This window comes from Serinus canaria, chromosome 4 (genome assembly GCF_022539315.1).
Source record: "Serinus canaria isolate serCan28SL12 chromosome 4, serCan2020, whole genome shotgun sequence".
Lineage (NCBI taxonomy): Eukaryota > Metazoa > Chordata > Aves > Passeriformes > Fringillidae > Serinus > Serinus canaria.
In genome coordinates, this window is record NC_066317.1 from 23,231,798 (window position 1) to 23,255,279 (window position 23,482).

Sequence of the window (23,482 nt, forward strand, 5' to 3'; positions counted from 1 at the left end):
CCATGTGGGGACAAGGAATCAGAATGTACATAACTATAAGCAGTGCAAAAGTGGTGCCAGTGAGAAGTCACAGATGCACAATAAAGTGATAGTACAAGACTACAGAAAATGAAGCTATGGATGTTAAGAATGGAGACCAAAAAGATTAAACAAGAAAAAATATGAAGGAAGAGGGGAGGAAAGAGTCAGATGTTTAATAATGCCCTTGTTGCTGAAAGATAAACTAATGGCACAAGACAATGTTTCTTGTAGAACAAAAATCCAATAGCAATGAGTCTTTATTCACGTTTAGTCACCTGACATGAAGAAAGTGTCTGTTGCATTAAAATAGTCATCAATGTAAATGGCAGCATGGCTGAACAAGTCCTTTTCAATGGCAACGAACATCCCACATAGTAAAGTCACTTCAACACAGCCTCATGACAATTCCCACATCAAAACAGTACTTTATTTTATAATTTTCTTGCCTCATCATTACCCCCACATTAAGATCTTTCAGTTGTCAAGTGTACAAGGTGAAGAAAAAGGTTCTCAGTCAGCAAACACAGGTGCATCAGGAAGTATCTCCACAATACACCGCTTCAGATCTGCTGGGTCCCAAGTCCATCCTTGAACGCTGGGCTCCCAGCACCAAGTGCAGCCCCCTACTACGGCTACACGACTATGTTAGCTTATTAATTCTGCATCCACCAGGCCGAGCAATGTGCCAACCTGCAACAGACTGAGCATTAGAACTGAAAATGGCAGAAGAGTCACTCTATTGAACTTTACATCATTATTTGATGTTAAACAACGAGGCAAATGCCAACAGTATATACAAAAACCAGCTTTGCTTTTACAAAAGATTTTGTTTCCCATATTGATTAATCCAGGCAGCTAACTCATTGGTTTATGCAACTTTATTGAAGAAAATAAATCAATTACTAGTAGAGCTATTAGTTGATCACTCATCCATTGACAACTTGCATCATTTATTCAGTGCTATATTAAACAGTGTTTTGGAAGACAGATTAACTAATAGCTCCAAGCCTCCTAACAAAATTTAAATGAATTACAAAAATGTTCTTAAACCCTATTCTGGAATACAAGGGATGTTTGACTTCCAATTTCCATTCTCTGTAAAACAAGAACTGGTCATTCCTTTATTGACATGCATAAGATACATCACATTTTCTGTTCTGCTGATGCTATAGATTCAGTACCAATTCTCCAGACACATCAGTTATGAGCAAAAGTATATAATAAAACCTCAGTTCTCTAACACTGGAAGGTTTGGAACAAGATGGATGTTGCTACAGCAATATTACTTCTTTGATGGGAGAAAACTGAACATCCATCTCCCCTCCCCCCTTCAGGTGGTATCTTCAGTATCTGTTAGAGCAGTGAGGAATGTTTGTTTGTTTTTAATCTCATAACCAAGTTAGAATGAAGACATTGGCCACATAATACACATGCTCCATTAAAAAAAATTCTGAATCTTGGGCAATTGTTCTTGTGTAACTACTTTACAGTATCTAAAAGCAGTTATTGTCCAAAGCTGGAAGAACTAAAGTCTTCTCAGATGAGCATGTGCATGAATGGAAGGAGGTAAACAAAAAAATAAAAAAGATGAGGTCTGATAGGGGAGCAGCCGGATAAGAAAATCAAAAAAGGAACAGTAATTTAAAGTTTATTCCAGCTATAATGCAGGTTATTCTGACTTTAAGGTAGCATCACATGGCATACTTCTGAGTCCATTCCCGAGATATTCTGTTGTACCTGCAGACAAAACCAGGAATTGAATTAACATCAGCATGAAAATGACAATTTCCTAAGCAGTTTATGATTAAATGATTTTATTCCCATCTCTCTATTCTCTTTACAGCGTAAGAAGTCTCTTTCTATACCAAGATATACTTAACTCAAAAAAAACCGAACAATTCCCTCCCTACACAAATTAGGATAGATATTCTCCAGATTTTAGGAAAGCCTTAAAGTCAAGGCAAGCAAATTTGCTAGAAGTCTGTTATGAAAAAAAATACTGAAAGAGAAGAACCGAGACTATCTGGGATGGAATAAACAAATATTTCATTTGAATATTGTTCTCAGGTTAAGATTACAGTATATATCCCATGCCATAAGTAAAGATTATTTGCTTAATAATGTCACTGGATACAAAATGTCAAATTTCCAATTTTAAAGAAAAACAACACTAACCATATCATTGCACTGAATATTCTTTTCACACAAATATACTGCTCAAAATTTGAAGACTATTTAAAGTACACTACTTCCACAGGAATTGAGCTGACAATTAGTTAACACTTAACTGCATGCTTGTCAGTAAGAAGTTAATAATTAACTATATAAGCAAAATATAATTCCCATACATTTCCAAGTTTATATGTGGAAGACAGACACTGCTGATTAAAGATAATTGAAATCTGGATTGTCTGAATTCAGTCTTGTCTATATTTGAGGTCTCACTACCGGGTGCCACTTTGAACCAAATTCTGACAAAATCTAGGTAAAATACTTACCAGAACAAATTGACAACGTAGCTCAGAACTCAGTAATTACTTCATACTAACTTTTTTTTTTGACCATGCAAGAGTAGTATCTGTGAGAAAGTGACTAGCCAATACATTACACACTAACCACAGATCAAGCTGTTAAATTTCCATGTTCAGTAACTGGTGCATTCATTATCTGTTAGTTAATCCAGTGCCTTACAGCATGCAGCACCCAAGTGCTGACAAATTTCCATTTTGTTAAATGCACCATAATTTGCAAATATTCTTACCCTACAGCATAGCGTATTTCTCTGTCCACTCTCTTGCTAACCTATTGTACCTAATTGGACAAATATATTTAACATTAATATATATAAAACCCAAAAAAATCTGCTTCATATAATTCTATCTGCGCAAAATGTTAAAGATACCTAAGGAAAATAATGTTTTTTGCAACACAGATGGAGAAAAAATTCTGCTGCCCATTTTCAAGGGAAGAACCAAAATTTCAGGCCAAGCTGCTGCCAAACGAAGGCATCAAAACAACAAAAAGCTGTTCAAAAAGCACTATGAAGATCTAACTAGATTTATGCATGGTAAGCAAAAAAAAACCCCAATATATATACTGTAAAATACTTCCATGCATGTGAGAAAAAGGTAAGTCTCTTTCACCCGTAAACTTCAAAGATGCCAAGCTCCTTTGTTTTTAAATTATGCACTACTCACATCTTTGACACACAAGCTTTCTCCATCTCAGATCTTCACAAAAGGCTCACTGAACACAACTGCTGTCTGACAATGAACTCTTACAGTCTGTTAAAATACCAGTCTTGCACAATTCTGTACTTACTTGTCTCTGTCTGTTTTATAGATACGTGCAATCTCTGGCACTAGTGGGTCATCTGGATTTGGATCACATAACAGTGAACAAATGGATAAGAGAACTGTAAAAAAAAAAAAGGCAATCTCAGAAAATATGAAGCACAGATCTTTACAGTAGCACAATGTCATCACAGGACAGAACCTAGAAGTGGTTTTCCTGATAAACAGCCAATATGAATTCATAACTCATTCTTAAGGAAAAGGCCCAGATTAAATTAAAAGTTTGTAAGAACTATTTGCTTCCTATTTCCCAATACTTACAGCTGTCAGTACACACACACGAGAACAGTACTGTTGTCCCCTGCACTATGATGTAATGTAGCAGCCAACACAAAAGCACATTATGTACTCTGATGAACAGCATACCCATGGTTATCACTAAAAGTAGAAAATCCTCAAATTTTAGTTTCTAGTTTTTAAATCAGACTGAATTCTTTATTTGTTGTACGTAAGGCAAGAATATTCTGGACTGGACTGATAAAACTACTCGCACGCTGTAAAATATCTCAGGAACATCTCAGGATCTCATAGTTGCTGTGGGCAACTATGCGGACTTCATCTTCTACTCTCACAGAAGCTTTAGAAGAAAACAGTGAAGCATTAAAATGTAGGAGATCCACATTCAAATAACAAACTGACTGTTTGGACAGACAGGAATTACAAGTTCTATAGACAAAAGGGCACTTTGAGGGATCTTTTGAAGCCACAGTGACCAGTGGCTTTGAGGCAAAACAATTAGATCATGATGAAAATATTTGAGAATTATCTGTTATTTACTGCAGTAAAATGAGGAAAGCCACAAATCTTCTCTTGCAACACAACATCAATTTATCATAGGATATCAGTAGGATCAGTAAACTTAGTTCATTAAGTAATGCAATGCAATGCTTGTGCACCGTGGTACACAGCAGTGTGTATCAATAACAGATTATTAATCTACCACAGATATGCCAATAGAACTATGCATGTAACTCTAGGCAGGATGAAAAAATTATGCAAATTTCAATATTAAAAACTGACTTGAAATTAATCTTTCATTAAATATGCATGTGTATCTACATGGGCAGCTCCAAACAAGCAGTTTCTTAGCCTTAGCCTGAACACCCCAACACAGGCCTAGTTCAATCCAAATAGCAGCAAATTCCTCTGGGCCAAGCCAGTAAACTCTTCCAGGAATACTGAAGCAAGTAAATGACCAGACAAGGCCTTAAACAGTCACATATGAGAAAGTGTTAGCAAAAAAAGTCCATTAAAAACGCAGTATCATCAAACTGATAAGGCATAGGCTTTAATGAGGAAGGTAAGTTAAGGGAAAATCAAAGAGATGATTAAGAACTTTACACAATCAAAGCTAAAAGCACAGTATTCAGCACAAGATGGAAAAAATTCTCATTCACAAAAGTTACCTTTAGAAATAGTTAAAGCAGGAGACCACTGTGATCTTAGAATATCAAGACAAATGCTGCCATTACTGTTAATATTTGGATGATAGATTCTTGTTGTAAATGCAACCTGCAACAAAAAACAAAGAAATGAAGAGTGCATTTAGGTCTATGACAATAACTGCACCTGTTTTGCTTGGACAAGCTATCAGTCAATTCCATTTACTCAAATAGAAAAGGATTAAGCAGTTAAACTGCATCAAATTCAGGGAAATGTACCCAAGCCATAAGCTTTGGTCTCCACTACCAGGCACTATTTACAACCAGAGAGGGCAAGTATGAGTGTTTTAATCCCAGCTGCCTTTGATGAAGACACCCAAGAGCAGTGCCTAAACCACAGTAACCCCACTGTCACAGAGTCAAGGAACTTCCAACACTGCAGTGACTCCAAGGGTAGGCCTTCCTATTGACTGAAAATTGGAAGACAAAGCTAGTGGCTGATAAAGCTACCAAAAAAGACCATATTTTGCAATTACTGCCAAACTCTAAACAAATAACCCCTTCACTTGATTTTAGGCCCTCATCAAGTAAACCTCTATCCGCAGTGTCACATTCCTACAGACCAATCCAAACAGCTACACTAATATTTGACAGTCCCCTCGAAGAATTCTATTATAGTAACACGAAGCTAATAAGTTTTCCTATCAATTCAGAAAACCAGAAATGAACCCAAATACTTTAAGACATTTGGAATTCACACACATGGATTTGCTCATAAAGAATATGCTAACACACACAATTCCTGTGGTAGTCAGAATGGAACCCACACATCTAATAGACAGTAAGAATGCCTGAAAAGAAGTGAGAACTTGACAATACTACAATACAGAGGCTGGCAATTTCTGTCCTGTACTGACTTCTTTAAAAAGCACTAATGTCACAAATGACACGGGAATACTTACCTTAGGTGGTTTGAATGGGTAGTCTGTGGGAAAGTGAATTGTCAAGAAGAATACACCACCCTGATATGGACTGTCGTTCTGTCAAGGCAAACAAATAATTCTCCTATTATCATCTTTAGTACTAAATATCAGTGAAGATCTTGTTTTTAAATAAATTGAGAGGAAGTTTGTTTAAACCAAAATGTTTAACCCACCAATACAAGTGAGACATAATTAAAATTCAATTCTTACTTCCTAAGCTAAGTAATACAGAACATATACACATCACTTTCCATGTGGACTTCTCCAAGCTAACCCATCACAAAACCCAGCAGCTCTGACAATCCACTCAGGACTACAGGGCAGAAGCATTCAAATGCTTTTAAGATAGCTCCAAGAAGTAATGTTAAAAGAGTGGGGGTCCCATCAGATTCAAAAACCTCCTGTTCTTTCTTTGGAGCTTATTTGATGTAAACACCCAAGTTTAGAGGGACCGCGGACTCCCATTCTCTCTTAAATTCTGTCCTTAGCTTCAGCCCTGAAGAAAACCTGTGAGTACACAGCTAGACCCCTGTTCCTTGAAGAAAAATCCCCCAAAAAAATCTTATCCATCCTACCAGCACAACCAAACAGACAAAAGAATAATAATAATTCAAGTGATTTTTTCCTCTCTTTCTGTATTAGAAATTCCCTGTAATCTACTACCAGAGAGTATTTCACATTTCCCTGATCCAAAGAAAGAATTACTGGGATAATTCATTCAGGTGTCAACTATAAGCAGTAAAGCAACATGTGGGTAGTAAAAAAAGATTATAGTAAGAAGAAAAAACTGGAGTGACTAAATAGGGATTGTGTAAGTTAGTAGTTACAAGAAGAAAGAAGCAAAAGGTTTTTAACTCAAAATTACAACTAAAGTTCTGAAATAGAGCTTACAATTTCATTGTTTAACCTGAAGAATACTTTGCTGTTAATTCTGGATCAGGGCTAGGGAAAATAAATATGAGGCATACACAGTACATTTCTGCATTATTTGTAAATAGAATTCTCACCTTAACTGCAAAAACATTTCTTAAATGTAAAGAAACAACTATGTATTACTTAAATACCAGAGAAAATTTGCACCACAAGACAAGGGACTCAAACCCTCAACATGTAGATTATACCCTATGCTGTCTCTGATGAAATTTAGTGATCAAGACTCTTATATTTTGGTCAATAGATACCATATGAGGCCTTAAGGAGCCAAAAAATACCAACCTTTTCACTGGACATATTCTGAGGATACATTTTATAAATTACAGAAACTCCTCTTTAAAATGTGTTAAACCAACACCTATCTCATAGGTATCTCATACACCTATCCAGGAAAATCACAATATCCTATTGCAGAGGTGAAGATCAGATGATTGGTTCTACAATCCTGGTCTGTTATTAAAGGCAGCACCACAGCAGCACTAGAACTACTGACACCGTAGTGACACACTTCTGTCAGGATACTGCCCAATCTGGAAACAGGAACACAGACCTTTTAACACCACGAAAACCACATGGGGAAAAAAGGAGCTGTACATTATTAAACCACAAGGGAAAACTAAAAATAATAATCCCAATTTAAATTCAACTAGCGCTTAATACCTCGTGACCATGCAGACACCAGCCATATAGAATCATCATATCCAGTGTAGTGCACAACACTCCTTGCCATTTAAGTAGGAATATAGCTATTGAACAATTCTATCTTTTTGAGGTGCCTAGTTACAATTCATGATGAGCAGGCACTTTGGGATGAAGAGACATTTTTCAGTCCAGTGAACCTCTAATAGCCAACCTCCTAATAGCACACCCGTAGCTATATATAAAGCCAGGGTAATTCAGCATCACTGATATTTAATGCCTACTTGGTAGCCTCACCAAAGGCTTGTCTTCACAAGTTACAAGTTTTGTCTTTTAAATAAAGGTAACCAGAAAACTCCAGATGTGAACTGCTTCCAGGCTGTTTTCAACAAAAGCAAACATTTGGCTTCCTTAATGAGGAAAAAGTCCCATTCAGGTTACAGATGCTTATGGAACATTCAACCCAGACTTCTTTTCTCCAGTCATAACTAAAACCTCACATTTCAGTGATTATTCCCTCTTCTATTCTTTCAAATATTCAAGATCTCAGCATTACACCAGACCAAATATGGATTCCCTTCTAAGATCCACACAAAAACATTCCAACTGATTCCTGACAGTAGAACCAGGTCCTAGTACAAAGTTCATGCTAGATTAAAACTTTAGAAAAAGTTAAATGCAAACAAAGTTTCTAGATATTCAGTAATAATACCTAACATTGCTCTAGAGGTTATTTCAGTTGAAATACATGTCCTTGTAAAAACACTGCAACAACAAAATAACTGTGGGTTTTTTCCCCTCCCTCACTTTCCTTTACTGTAATGAAGACCTCTAGAACTTACGTAGGATAAGAAGAGCTAACAAAAGTAAACCACAAATCCCAGAGTTTTCTCCTCAGTAGGAACTACTCATTTAATATTACATCACAAGAATCAGAATACTTACAGGTCCCATAATTGTGGCTTGCCAATGAAACACTACAAAAGAAAAACTCCGCATTATTATCTAGGCATGATATGCTTTGAGTCAGCAGAACAAAACATAAAACTTAAAGTCACTTACTGTCATCTCCAACGGGACCTGCTGAACACTGTGCTGGAGGATCACGGGCTAAGTCACTAAGTTCCTTTAAGAAAACAAAAACAACCAAAAATAGTAACTTTCACTTCATGTCTAGCAAAACCCTTTAACAGTTTTTCCATATACAAACACAAGAGAATGCACAATTAACAACTCTAAGAACCACTATATTAGTATCAAAAATATTTGTAACAGACAAGCACCAAAACCCCCTATGACTACAATGACTATACCTTTCCAAATACATGTATGTCACTACTGTGAAAACACTCCTGCTGAAGGAAGAAGCAGGACACAAAGCCTTAAGCTGGCAAAGTCTAATCACTTTTTGATTGAGATTTACAACAACTCAGTCTAGAGAAGCCTGAAGTGGAAGGAGAGAAACCTGTTGATGAGTCTACATGAAACAGGAAGCACTCTGTAAGCAACATGTGGCATTAGAACTAAGAACAGCCAGAAAAAACCCCACAGAAACTTGGTTTCACTTTACCCACTACCTGCATTAGGGATGTCACAAAGATCAAAACAGACAGGAGAATTCAAGAGGCTCACAAGTGCTGTAATCAGGCAAAATATCTGTATTGTTTATTTTAAACTTCGCATTTAAGACAACTATGCCTTTAAAATCAAAAATTACTGAACTGCAGGAACAGTTCTCTCCCTCCGCCACTTACAGAGGAATGGAAACAGACATTTCAGATGGAGGATTCCTTGTGCAGTAAAAATACTGTTGGGAGGAAACAAAGAAGCCCTCCATTAATGGTCCACAAGTAATTTGTTTGGACAGTGACGTAAAATTAAATTACACTTTCAGTTAAAGCATGTAACAACCGCCTTCTTTCTCCCCTGCTCTTCCTTGACTCCAGAATGGGCTTCAAGAGCTTCTATAGATCAATCTTCACCTGTCAACATATCCAGAAATCTTGATAAAAGGCAAACTATTCAGCCCCTCTTTCATACATTAACAGTTTCACACAAGTTGGTTTTTTCCCCCTGGAAGTCTATACAAGCCATTCAACCAAGAACTCTGTCAGACATTTAAGAAAGCCAGGCATACCTATTATGTTGGAAACATATGCATATTTGATCCAGACAGCTAACTCTTGCCTGGGAAGATCCTAATGGACGTCCTTAAAGTTTCACAAATTCTGCACTCCATAAAAATTTACTAAGTATAAGCCAACACAAAATGAGGAGAAAATCCCAACTTATGTTTCTTGTAACATAAAACACCTTGTTCTTTGGTAAGATGATAGCTCCTGCAAACACAGACAGAGTAACACCACTTCAACACGTACAAGTCCATACACTAAAAAAACCCACAATCACAATCAACCAACCATCCCCCACTAAACAACAAAACCACATCACCCAAAGCCCATAACAATCCCCTTCCCTCCAAACATCAAGAAAATTTAGTCCCAGGTTTCCCCTCCCTACACAAGTAAATTCTGATGAATTTTCCAGTTAATAATATTTCCATTCTGCACTGGCATCACACTGTTTTACAAAATGAAACCATATCAATTTTGATAAGCAACTGTACAATGAAGTTAATAATAGTACAGAGCTCATTTCACTGCTGCTGTTTGTAGAAGTGTGGGAAACAGCTCTTTCCAGATCATCACAGTACATGCATTTAGAATGCATTTTGCTACACTCTCCAAATATTACTGGAGAGCCTGATGACAGACTTCTTTCTGCCACTTAATATCACTTCTTAGGTCCATATGTTGTTCGTTATCCTCCAGAAATATCTGCTAACTTAGATTTATGTTATCCATGTAAAGCAAACAATGAACGTAGAAGAAGCTTCTGATAGAAAGGTTATTTTAATTTTCAGGCCATTTTTTTCTTTTTAACAAATACAGCAGGTTTTGTTTATCAGGCTTATTTCCCATGAAAATGTATTTTCCAGTTCTAAGAATGAGCAATCACTTCCAAAATCTGAGAGGAAGAAAGACATCATGTCCCTTGAAGCAAACTGCAGCAACAGAATAAGCAGAAAGACACAGATGTTATTATTTTAATGCAGTTGTACAGTTAGTACTGGATTTCATAGTAGAAGTACAGTTAGATCCTCGAGGTTTCTTTTAAACTCTCACAGGGACTAAGAACTATGATGAATCTTCATGCAATTTATGAAAATTATAAAATTAAGTAGCATGAAGACAAGGATGAGTAAAGATTAGCATAAAGTGGACTGTCAGAGATATGTGCATTAGACTAGAGAGGTTTTCAAAAGGTACTACTATCTTCAGAGAAACAAGAATTCAGTAATCAAGATAAAAATAGGTACTTTACCACAGCAGGAAAATCAGTAATTCAACATCAATAATTCAACCAAGAAAAGTAATTGCAGATGTAAAACACAAATTAAATTTAGTAAGTTCAGTGATACATTTGTGCAAAAAACCCTTTGGTAATGCTAAAAAAATTTAAAAGCTGAAACAAATGAGTTTCAATATTCCAGGCTCCAATAATTTCAAAATTCATGTCTATACTCCTTTTAAGTACTTGAACTGCTCAAGATAACAAGGTAGCAGTGACCTTCATTAACGAAAGGACTGAGGTTTTGTCTGGTCTAAAACACCTCAGTAAAAGCAGTTCAATACACAGATACTTCTGGGAAAAAATGATATACCATTTCACCCACAGAGCAAGTAATTCACCCACTAAAATTTGGGGGACAAAAAGCTGAGGTGGCACACACTCTTGTATTTGCTTCTCCAGGGTACTATGGTCAGAGAAGCCTGTAGTAAAGCTGTGTGCTTCAGCAGAGTGTGAAGGGCTGTGGAAGAACCTGGGCAAACATGAAGCAAACCCAGGTTCACAGTAACACCAGACCTACTTCATCTCTCTGTTGAGTGACATTTCACATCTACATAAAAAGGGGAGGCTTTTTACAACAAGGGAGTGGAAAGTTCTGAGTAACTTCTAAAAGCACCTCCTTCTGAAAGCTACAACTCTACTGAACACAACAGGCAAACTGGAATAACTGGAAATTGAACAAGCAGAGGCACGTGGGCTGTGAGATCTGGACTGCAGTTGAAGCATTTTGTTCAAGGAAAGGAAGGGGCTTTTTTTCTTTAAAAAGCTTCCCACTCAGCAATATAAATACAAACCTACTTTCTTTCTCAGCTTAGCAATCAAGAGTAACAATTCTATAACAAATAAATATTGAATCTAATATTTTTCCATATAAGAGCTTTCTGCTTCTCCTACTCCTTCTACTGTACCTACCTCTCCAACTTTGCTTCTTTTTTTAACATGGTTTCAGTGGTGCTTTCCCCTTCTGAAGTGATATTAAGCTACATCCCAAATTTTTTTAAAAATCCTCAAAATGGAACCCACATTTTCCTGGAATCGGTTGTTACAGTTTTTCACTTTAGAGGTGGCTTTGAAGAAAGACCAAACCAAAACTCCCAAGTGGCAAATGTGAAAGACTACATAGAAACAATAACCCAAATTTGGTGAGGAGTGTCACACCATGCACCTATCGGAAAGGATTAGTCTTGAATTACAACCGTGACCAGCAGTCTCTGCCACTGCCAGAGGTTTCCGGTGCAGCTCCAGCATGTCACCGTTTCTGTGTCCCAGTTTCCAAATATAAAGTGCGATAGTTCCTACCTCTCCAAAGGATGATTAGTCACTCAGCATTTTACAGACAAAAACACTGTTAAAAAAGTAAGCACCAATGCTTCTGGTTAGAGGACAACAGTAATGTAACACAGACAAGGAGCAAGATGTGTACAATTCTGCAACAGTTTTGGAAAACAGGGATCAATAGAAATAAAACAGCAGTACTCATCACAACAGACAGATCTGCTCTAGCAGAAATTCAGCAAGTTGTTCTCTGCCAGTTTCACATTAAGTTGCTAACAAGATTCAGTTTCACTGGTGAAACAGCCCCATTTTTATCTCCTCCCTTCTTTTTCACTATACATTTATCAGAAAGCTAACAAAAAACCACAAACCAGTATATTCAAGAAAAAATGCTAATAAAAAAGCTAACTAAAAAACCTGCTTGTTTTGCAGCAATATAATCACAACACAGAAAATATGGCTTATGCTTCAAGTGAGGATTTAAAACTTTGACCTGTGAGAGCAAATGCAGGACTATGATCCTATAATAAAACCAGAAGTACTTTTCTTGACAGAGAAGTTGCTAAAAAAAAATCCCTCAAACAACTCCCCTCTACCAGCTATTTAAAAGATTATAGAAGCTATTTAAAGAATGAAGAAACCTTAAAGACTGACAAAGGATATCTCAAGCAAATATGCATGAACAAAAAACCACAAGTTTTAATGTCCCAGAAAATTCTATAAGAGATGACAGCCTGGTGCCTACCAAGCTGCCTTCTTGCAAGGTATCAAATACTGCAGCATCCACACCTGTTTCTTCCCATTTGTCAGATTCCATACTTCCTGTGGCATTACTACATTTTTTTTTAGTTTAGGGTGGAAATAGCCAGGCCTTCCTTTTAATGATAGTGACAGAAGATCACTCCAATCAGAACGGCTGAAGATTGTCCTCCACAGGCCTTAATTCACAGTTATATTTAATATTGGTTCATAAAAAAGGTATTTGTTAAAATACCATACTGCAGCTTTCTGGTTTGTACTCAAGAAAGCATAGAGAGGTTAATTTAGAGGGGTTTGCCCTAAATTTCCAGAAAATTGGAATTCCAAAACTTGGAGGACATGAAAGGTGATATGCAGTTAAATCAGAAGAAAAAATAAATCAACAAACCATAACACAAAAAACCCAAACAACCCACGATGCACACAACACACAAAAAACCCCACCCGCCAACCCAAAGAAACCCAATCCAACCAAAAAAGAACAAAGAGAAAAACAAACACTTAGGCCAATCAAAAAAAATCAACATTCATTAACCTGACTGCTTGTCTAATGATGTGTCAAACAGGATATTTCAAACTCTAGGTAACCAAAAATTCATCACTGCATTAGTCTTACTCATTAGCTCCCAGCTGAAAACAGCTTTAAAAAAGGAAGGATTGGAAGCAGCTATAAAGGGAGGGGAAGAACATTTAAGCCTGTTTGAAGATTAAGAAGTGTCAAGCAGCAAAGAACTACTGCCTCATCCCACACACCTGCATTTGAAACATTCATTTCAGCATGGAAATTAATTACACCTGGAAGCAGAAAATAATAGTTTGTAAGGACACTGAATGTGGATTTCTAAGCTGAGTAAGAAAGCAATGGCATAATAGACATCACAAAACAAATGTAACCAGCAGAAAATTATCTGCTTCAAACAAGCTGGCCTTTTGGTGAAAATAAATAGATAAAAGCAACGTGTAATGGCAGTGCAGATACAGAAAGACGTAGGCTCCTCTTGATTAAAAAAGGACAACTATGCAGAGAAAACACATGAAACCCAAAACACAACTAGCAATGTAACAGTTGTAGTTCTCCCTATTTTGGTTATTCTGCTTCTGTTTTTCATGGTTCTCCCTTCAGTCCTTAGTACTGGATTTTTCAGCCTACACCTCACATATTGTTTGTACAGTGTCTAGCAGTATCGTGGTATAAGAAAAACATTGAAATATTCATGTGTTAAGCCCCACACTCAAGGAAGGAAATGCCAAACTGCTGTGCCACTGTAATTAAATCACTCGGTGTACTTGGACTGTGATATAAACTACTCAGGTGACTACCTACTATCTCTTCAAAGAACCTACCTTTCAGTACACAAGGCCTTTGTGAATGAGAGTACTGTCTACAGCTGTTCTCATCTGTTCTGGAATCTGGAAGGTGTACAATGCAGGTAATGGGTTTTGGGAAAATTCAGAGTTACTGCAACTAAAATGGCAATTTATTCCAATGTTTTGCAGAGTAGTTGGATAGATTCAAATGAAAAAGGAATGCAGTTACAGACTTTGCTTTCCTGGTCACTCCCTAAAGGCTTTCAGAACAAACTTTAAAAAAGAGTGGCAGCTACACACCTGTGGCTGTGCTTTGAACCCAAAAGTACAGTTTGTTTCCCTTAAAGTAACCAAAACCACAGAAGCTGTCTTACTCAAGATGAAGAAAATCTGACTGCTTAACACACAAATTCTGAGGTATTATAACAATTACCATACCCTGAAAACAGCAGAGCTTATGAAAACACTCCTGTGTCAGTGGAGAAGGAGGACTATACACATTGGCTAAGTACATTGAAGAGGCAAGTGTGAAGTGAAGCACTGGTTAACTACTGAGTCATTCAGTGACAGTTGGGTATTTTAATTCTGCTATTTCCAAGCTTCTGAATACCGGACACTGAAACTTAGCATGACTTTTCCCTTGGGAGTTTTTTCCTGCAAGAACCACAGTAATCTTTGGCTCTGTAACCAAGGACTACAATGCAGCCCTCAAAGAAGAGGGTAACTGGTAAAAACAAAGGCCACACAAGAAACACCAAGATGAACCTTGCTAAAATGAAACAGAATGACTGTGAAACAAAGGGACAGGTGCAATTCAGTACCGACAAATGTAAACTGATGCAGGTGGAAAGAAGTCTATACTCGAAGAACAGCACTCTGTCCTGATGGCTACCTCTCAGAAATGTGATTTGGGCGTTGTGCTAGACATTTTCACACCAATGCTGCCTCATTGTTCCTTAGATGATGGAGTTTGGCAGCATTTGCAAGAGCCTCCCAACATGCTATGCTGCCCCTCAGCTTGTTGGGGGCACAGTAACTTAGAACAGCATTTGACGCATAACCAGAAGCGGCATCTCTACACCCTGCACTTCATGTGACAAAGAGTCCCGGAGTTTGCCAAAACTACACAAACAACAACTTTGGAGACTGGCAGTGCACAGGACAAGTTTTTGTAGAAATGACAAGTGGCCTCAATGGGGCACAACTTTAGTCAGTCTGCACTTTCGGAAAAGCTACAATTATCCATGTTCTAAAAAAAATGAGGACGGTGCAACAGAGTTATCAAATTAGTATTTTAACAAGTAATGCCACATCTGTAATCAGTATGGTAGATTCACTGTTTAGCAGTAGCTTGATATATTATTCTGAAATTTATTAATTAACCTAACAAAGTCCGAAACTCAGCTCTCCTTTTAAAAACCTGTCTTGACTTTCACCAGTCCATATTTTAAATGAATACAAAGATACACGTGAAAGTTATTACAATATAGCCTAGCAGTGAAGTATATGGACACAACTATGTGGGACTGACTATACTACCTTAACTACACTGTACAATTACCCTACCATATATTATATTATGCTATTTCTGAAACTACCCTTCACAGTCGTTCTAAGTGCCTGTCTATAGGATTAGGTACACACAAAATCAACTCACACCAACACAACTAAACCAACCACTACCAAAACAAAACACAAATGACTGCTCTTACAGTTGAGTTCCACCTCAGCTAGCTAGAGAATAATGATGTAAAGAAGGATCTTAAAAAATAAATGAGGGAAGTTTTTTTAAAAAAAAGTTTCAAAACATCTTTATGAGCAGACTGCATCCTGAAGTAGGGGAATAGAAAGGGGGTCTTGTTCATGTGGCAAACAGTAATTCAGGAGATCCTCCTATATTATTCAAGGCAAGAAAAACTTACAATTAAGGCTAAAAAGAAAAACAAACTTTGCATTTATCTGATTTAAGCGATTTTTTTGGCATTACTACTCAAATAGGCCAACAAAGGTTGAGAAGTACTGCCTTTGAGCAGTGCACTTACTTATGAGACACTTAGAAGAGCTCACAGAGGTGATGAACACCTGGCCAACCTAACTCCAGGTTACAGAGAAAGCTCACTATAAAGTTAACAGAACATTTTATACAATCTTCTTGCCTTCCCCATCAGAAAGACCTAAAGCACTTCAGCATCTGCACTCAGTTCAGCTAGCAACTCTGGTGTCCAGATGCTTGTGGAAGGTTTAAATGTTGGTCACCTTTATCTACTGGGCTGTAACATTTGCAAAGCAGTCCACAATCCTCTCATCTTGCTTTCTTAAGACCATAATAAAAATCTATCATGATTACAGTGGAAAAAACTGCAGGAGATCTTGAAGACGTCTAGTGCATCACACGTGTCAAAAGGATGATGTTCAGAACAAAGGCTTCCTCTACACAAAAAATTTAATACTGAAGTTTACTGTTGGTAAAAATCCGCCTATTATCTATTTAGCTTTCAGTCCTGAATCCTGCAATGCTCTATTTTCCAGTATTAAACTTGTCCACATCCAAGTGTTTTACAAAGAGTTGCTAAAGGCATAAACACCAATTTAAACTTGTGAAAGTAATTTTAACTATTTTTTTTTGCAAAGCTTCCCCAACACAACTATGAAGTTTAATCAGATCTATGCCCTATAGAAGAGCAGTGAAAAGAAACTAGTTTCATTGTTTGGGTTTTTCAAAAATCTCTGCATTTTCATTTAGAGTTTAAGATATTAAATTTATATTCTTAAGTTTACAGAACTTTGTCAAGCATGTGCAACTCTACACAATTTAAGACTTTAAGACCAACTTAGCAAAAAGCAACCACATTTAAAAATGTACTCCTGACTGTAGTTATATACACAAACACACATTCACAATGCTGCTTTCATTTCTTAATTTTTTTTTCTGCATATTCTACTGTCAGGTTACTACATCGAATCAATCACAGGAAAGAATGCTGGTAACTCAGCCCTTCCAATATAAGCTAAAGCATCTCAGCCTAAAACCATCAACAGAAGTCAGCTTATTCTGAGAGATCAGACCTAAGGCTCAAGTGCAGACCACAAGTTCCCATCGGCCAGCTCTGATGCACAGGGGAGGGACCTACACAAGAGCACAGGGCAGACAGTTAAAAGTGGCAAAATCTTCCTATTTGCAACAGAAAGACTTACCCGGAATGGTAAATAACACAAAAGCTCATCCAAATAACACAAAAGCTCAACCCGTTCCCACTCCACCTTACCAGCTGTCACTTGACATCTCAGAGAAGGTTAAGAACCTCCATCCTCTCTCTCATCCAACAGCTCAACCCAGTGGATGCAGAGAACACGTGCTCGGGTAGGGAGGGCATAACACCAGGCTGGAACTGGGCTCCACAAGGAACAGAGAGATGCCTTTGGCAAGAGACAGTTTACTGCTCAGTACCCAACAGCTGCTGCTTACAGCTGTTTCCATCCTTCTCCACTCCCTTACCCATTATTTCTGAGCTCAGAGAAAAGCCTCAAAACTGGTTACAGACTGGGCAGGAAGTCAAAGGGAGCTCATTCTGTAGAGTTCCACATCAGGCCTTCTGTAGAAGAAACCCATACTAGGAATAACAGCAAAAGCACACTTATTTTCAAAACGAGATCTCTAAGAGCTGGAATGATCATAAAGATCATAAGAGCTGGCCACCCTTTTTACTCTGTATACATTATCCCACCTAAATCCTTGATATACTGGAGGACTCTTTTTAAAGTATGCAAGAAGTACCCAGCTAATGGAATATTGATCTCTGAAGTTCTGTAAATCACTTAAGTGAGATAACAATCCCCATTCTCTTCCCACTCCAATGCACACATTTAAAGTTCTATGCTGACTGGGAACTTGTTTCACAAGCACAGTGTTCAATTAACAAAAGAAATCTTTAAGTTATCACAGTCCAAACTTTCTACCTAAGGAAGCACCAGTTTTCCTCTCTCATAAAAAAATGACTAGTTCTTAAAACATATACAGTAATTTACTAATAAATGCTGGCCTTCAATACAGAGTACCAAACCTACCTAATTAAGAACCATTATACCCATTTTAATGATATTAATTTCATAGTAGAACTGTCACTTACTTTCGGATAAGCTAAAATCTTAAAGATAATTTAAGCAATGACAGCTTTTATCTAATGCCAAATATTTTATTCTGACTCTAAAAAACATTTAAGTTTTTCAATACTAGGGCCTCCCAAACTCCATTACTGCAGTATCATGATTTAAAAACCAACCACTGCCTTCTGGCTCAATGTGACCTTCTTACCACCAAGTGCGATAGTTGCACTGAATTACCCACTCAAGGCAGGGCCTCAGTCTAGCGCTGGACATTCACAATAGTTCAGTGAAATTACAGTAAAAAGGTAATTCAATACATGGAGAGAGCATTTACAAAGGTTTAAAGCATTTCAACTAAGCTTACATCAACTGAATTTCACTAGCTAGCTAATCTTAACTTTCTGAGCTCCTAAACACACAAATCCAGACTTATTTCTACTCATTCATTCAAAGCATGAGATCAATCACGTAACTTCGAGAAAGCCCAGTAAACAAAATCCAAGACTGCCCGCAAAAGTGTTCTGGGTTACATCCAGAGAAGAAAACTTAATTCCAAACAGCTTTATTATAGATTGTTTTTATTAATTCAAACCAAGTTCAAAAGAAAAAAAGTAGCAATTAAGTAATAAGCAGGCTTTCCAACTCTTCAACTTTGGTTAAACTAAAGCAGATTTCCATGCAGTCCTCATTGATGCATATTACACCTCATCTCTGAAAAATACTCTATTTCCAGGGTTAGCAGCATTTCTTACTATGAGCATCTGGAGAAGGGGGGTTAAAGTTGCAATTAATTATACATCTAGGAACAGTGCTGGAGGCTATAGCCAGAGGAAAATAGTTAATTCCGTCTCCACTCCACCAGTGTCAATGGAAGCCTTCTATCTGTACTTAAATAACAATAAATGGTTTTGTCACCTTCAGCCTTTAGCTTCCAGGATGCCAAGTCCACTTAAGATTTTCTAATAAATTATTCCAATATAATGATGCTGGCTTGTGCTATGCTTAATCAAATGGCCATAAAACACAGCAGACACAAGCTTTCTTAAGGCTTACACAGATGAGACATTTTATGCATACATCTCCTGTATTAATTCTATTTTTAGCCTATCAAGATCACTTAGGCCACTTACATTACCTCACTTTAATGGATGCATACAGCAGTGATAAAACGGATGTGTGTACCAATGTTGTAGCATTTACAAGTTTTCCAAATTTTATGCATTCCTGATTCCCTACTCCTACATAAATGCTTCCCTGCTACCAGATCATCATCATTTGAAGCGGAAGCTTCAGCATGCTGCAGCAATTACAGGATGTGTTTTTAGCAGGCACCATTGACACTTCAGACCAAGACAATGTGCCACAGCATGCACCAAGCATTTATATACATGCTCATAAATCAATGTGAATTTCTTGGTAATTCTGGGGGTGGTAGGGAGGGGGAAAGGGGAAAAATTTCATCCTCAGGAAAGAAAGCACTCAATTTTATGAGGGAAAAGAACTTGCTTGTTATCATAAAACAACGACAAAGCAAGCCATATCAAGGACAGAGTTTTGCCAATCGAACACAAGCACATCTGCCCCCAGAGCAGATGGCACTGATGCCACGACAAACTCCAGCATAACAATAATCTGTCTGGGATTGGCTGTCTACCTGACAAGTACTTCAGTTTGGTAAATGTTCCAGAAGCAGACAACCCAACACATAAATACTCATTTACTTTCATTTTCAATTCAGAAGTAGAATTTGCCAGTTATGTCTTAAGAGTGGTTGCATTCAGAATGTGTAATAGATTTCAAATTAAAGATACACACGCACACACTAACAGAGTCTTAAAGTTTAGTTTACTCGATATAATGAAGAATGTTATTTTGTTTGATATGTCAAGTCCACAAAGAGGGAGTCAACCAAACAAATTTAAAATATCTTCACTGGTACATTCAGGATGTCATCTGCTGCAGGAGACAATGAATTCTAGTCCTGACAAGTAATAACACAAACTAAATCAGACTACAATGTTCTGAGGTCCTGGTTTCTCTTTAGCCTGTTCTCATCTACTGCTAAAGACATACTACAAGGAAGCAGTGAGTTCCAAGGTCTGATCTGTCATCTTACAACTGGAAGACAGGGAATCCCAGCTTACTAGTGACAATGCCGTTCTCTCCAGGCTTTACTGGTTGACAGGATTAAAATTACATTCAGAACCATTTTGTTAACTGGCCCTGATGGTTTTTTATGTCAGCATTAGCCCCTGTAAACATTTGTACTGGAAACCAGTACAAGAAAGAAACCAACGTGCAAAGACTGGTTTCACTTCACAAATAAAGTTCACCTTCCAGGCTTAAAAATACAAAAACCAAAACTACAAACTCCATGTGAATTTTAAAGTGTATCTTGTAGTGTGGTGTGATTACACTGATAAAAAAACCACAAACACACACACACACACACAAAACAGGCAAAAAGAAAAACCCCTAACTCAACTATCTTCCCAATTCTAAACTCCTGCAAGAGTAAAGGAAGAACCGTCCTACTACACAGTGCAATAGAGCATAAGGACCAATACAGGACAGGACTGCACACAGCAGGCCAAGACGCTGAAGTCAGAGATGACTTACTGGTTCAAGAGTCACGCTGAATCGTTTCCAGGTTCTGACCACCAGATTACTACATAAGTGGGGGGTTGTCTTGGTTTACATTTGACAATAAATTCTTACCTGCAGCGCCTGAACGTGTTTCATAAGCATGAGCTGATGACAAAGCATACCAGGGAGTATCCTAGCTGTGTTTCAACTCAAGTGATATCATCCACTAATACAGGGAACAAGTTCTGATGGCAGATTCGAAAGGAATTGTTTTGAAATTCTTGCCAGAGAACAGCCATAATTCAAAGACAATAAATTCAAGCAGCTATCCAGAATGGATTTAAAATTTTCGAGGGTAACAGTACTATCCATTCACTAAAAATATAAAAATCGCTTTTTTTGTCTAAAATATGACCACAGGCACTGCGTGAAATTAAAGCGAGACTAACAGGCGGCATGAAGTTTACACACCGTCTACAAAAGGTGTTTTGTGCTCTGAAATTCAACGATTTCAGGACACACTGACGTTCTGCCATCTTGGCAGGCTATGAGATGACCAAGAAACTCCTCTGAGCTCTTGAAACACGTAAATGCTCCACGTAGCTCGCGTAAGAAGCACAGACCAACAGCGACTTCCCGGTTACGCCGCTGCGCTCCCCAACGCTTTTTGCCATTACATCCCAGCAATTCTCAAACCTGCCGAGACAACCTAAACCTACTTAGGGGCAACCTCACGCCGAGAGCCTTCTTACCCCGGGAGCGGTTTAATAAAAAACAACCACCGCCACACAGAAAAAAAAAAACCCAAAAAACCAAAAAAAACCAAACAAAAAGAATTCCCTAAAAACTAAAAGAAAAAGAAAAGGGAAAAAAAAAAAAAAAAAAAAACCCAACCAACAAACTTTCATCACCTCGGCATTTTTTCCGAGTTAGCCGCCGCGAAGTTGCTCCACCCGGCTCCGATTGTGCAACGGGGGGGAGGCGGCGGCGCGCAGCGCGCTCCCGCCGGGCGCGGGGGGAAGCTATTCCCGGATGGGCGATGGATTCCCGGGTGTCCGGAGGGCCCCGGGGCAGCGGAGAGGGGCGACTGCGGGGCGACGGCAGCGCTGCGGTGGCTGCTCCGTGCGTCCGTGCCGCGTTATTGCGGAACGCGAGGGATCCCGGAAAGCGCCCGGGCCAGGCGGACCCGCCGCCATCTTACAATGCGGGAGAGAAGTTGCACAGCAGAGGGGAGAACCCGGACGAGGGGCCCAGCTGCTGCCCCGGGCAGCGCCTCCATCGCGCCGAAACCCCTCGGCACACACGGGCCGGCGCCATCCGGGCCGGCTTCGGCGGAAGGGCAGCGGCAGCGACCCCGGGCTGCGCTGACATCAGAGCGGCCCCGAGAGCTGTCTCTCTCTTGACCCCCCCCGGCCTCCGCCCTCAGGAAGGGGCCGGGGCCGAGCTCCAAGCTCAGGCCAGGAGCGGCCTCGCAGCCGCAGCCAGGCCACTGCCCCGCCGGAAGGAGCGGCCGCTTCCCGGCCTCTTCAGCCTCCGCCTCTCCCCCCCCCGCCCGTCTCCTCAAGGGGCGAGGGGGGGAGGGAGGCGAAGGGGGAAGGGGAAGAAAAAACACCCAAAAAATAACAATAAAAAGAAGGGCGAAGCGGTGAAGGGGGAGGGGGGGGGGACGGCGGAGGAGGAGGAGCCGCGGTGCTCACTCACCTTGTTGATGCGTTTCAGCGCCATTGTGTGTGTGCGAGTGCCGGGCCCGTCTACGCGCCGCGGTGACTCCGCGCTCCGCTCGGGGGGCCGGGAGGGAGGAGGTGGAGGAGGAGGAGAAGGAGGAGGAGGAGAACGGGGAGGAAGGCGGAGAGGGGGGAGGGGGCAGCTGCTCTTCTCCTTCCTCCGGAAACAGCCGGGGGGGCGCCCGACCGGCCGGCCGCCCGAAGTCCTGCCTGCCTGCGGGCAGCAGGGCGGTGAGGCTGCCGGGGGAGCGCTCCGCCCGCCGCCGCCCGTCACGGCCGGGAGAGGGTGCGAAGTGCCGGGAGTGCCGAGAGGCGTCACCCGCCCAGGGAAGAGCGAGAGAGGAAGGGCGAGAGAGCCCCGCGCTGCCGCCGCTGGCCAGGCCCGGACGCCGCGGAAGGGAGGGAGGCGGGGCCGGGCCCGGCACGCCGCCGCCAACGGCTCCCGGGGGCGGGGCCGAGGGGCGGGGCCAAGGGCGAACGGGCGGGGCCGGGGAAGGAAGGTTCTGGGGCTGCCCGCGGGCGCCGCCGCCTCGGGACCGCTGTGCCGGTCTTCCTGCCCGCGGTTCCTGGAGGTCGCGGCGGCTCCGCAGCTCGGCGGCCCCCGGGGCTCGGCGGCGGGCGCGCACCGCTGACGGCGGGTCCCGCCCCGCCCGCCTCCCCGCGAAATGGCGGCAGCGGCCGGATCTAGGTCCGCCCGCTGACGCGGCGGCGCGGTGTTCTTCCGCGCGTCAGCTGTCAGCGCCGCGGAGGGGTCACCGCCCGCCCCCCTCCCGAGCGGCTGGAGCGGGGCTCGGCCCGCCTGGCGCCTGGGAAGAACCGGCGCTCCCACGGACACGGGCGTTCCGGGAGCATCTGGGCACGGAGCAAGGCGGGAGCCTCAAAGCGAAGGGTTTGCAGCGTTCGCCGTGGTGCGAATGACTAAGCTAAAGCGCTGCTCTTGCCCAGGAAGAGCGCGGGCCTGGTCTGAGGGTAACGGGCCCGGGCGCTTCCTTTTAGTGGCGTAT

At 40.4% G+C, this 23,482-nt stretch overlaps 1 protein-coding gene across 2 annotated transcripts; it reads right to left on the minus strand.

Moving 5' to 3' along the window:
• Positions 1-260: 260 nt before the first annotated feature.
• UBE2D3 (ubiquitin conjugating enzyme E2 D3) lies at positions 261-22,878 on the minus strand. 2 transcript variants are annotated; one of them, XM_030238744.2, is made up of 7 exons: positions 22,456-22,878; positions 8,374-8,437; positions 8,257-8,288; positions 5,719-5,796; positions 4,781-4,886; positions 3,343-3,436; positions 261-1,758 (listed from the first exon to the last, which is right to left on the minus strand). In XM_030238744.2, exons 1-7 carry the CDS (start codon positions 22,477-22,479, stop codon positions 1,713-1,715), a joined length of 444 nt encoding a protein of 147 aa, XP_030094604.2. In that variant the 5' UTR covers positions 22,480-22,878; the 3' UTR covers positions 261-1,712. The 2 variants fall into 2 exon arrangements, with proteins under 2 accessions (XP_030094604.2, XP_050829364.1); XM_050973407.1 differs by lacking the exon at positions 22,456-22,878 and adding an exon at positions 21,666-21,687.
• Between the last annotated feature and the right edge of the window lie 604 nt (positions 22,879-23,482).

Excerpts from the sequence above, each read along its gene's own strand:
- UBE2D3 (XM_030238744.2), bottom strand. The coding sequence starts at position 22,479 with ATGGCGCTGAAACGCATCAACAAG. Across the intron at positions 8,438-22,455 it reads CGCTGAAACGCATCAACAAG|GAACTTAGTGACTTAGCCCG; the intron begins GTGAGTGAGCAC and ends GTTTTCTTAAAG. Across the intron at positions 8,289-8,373 it reads AGGTCCCGTTGGAGATGACA|TGTTTCATTGGCAAGCCACA; the intron begins GTAAGTGACTTT and ends TTTCTTTTGTAG.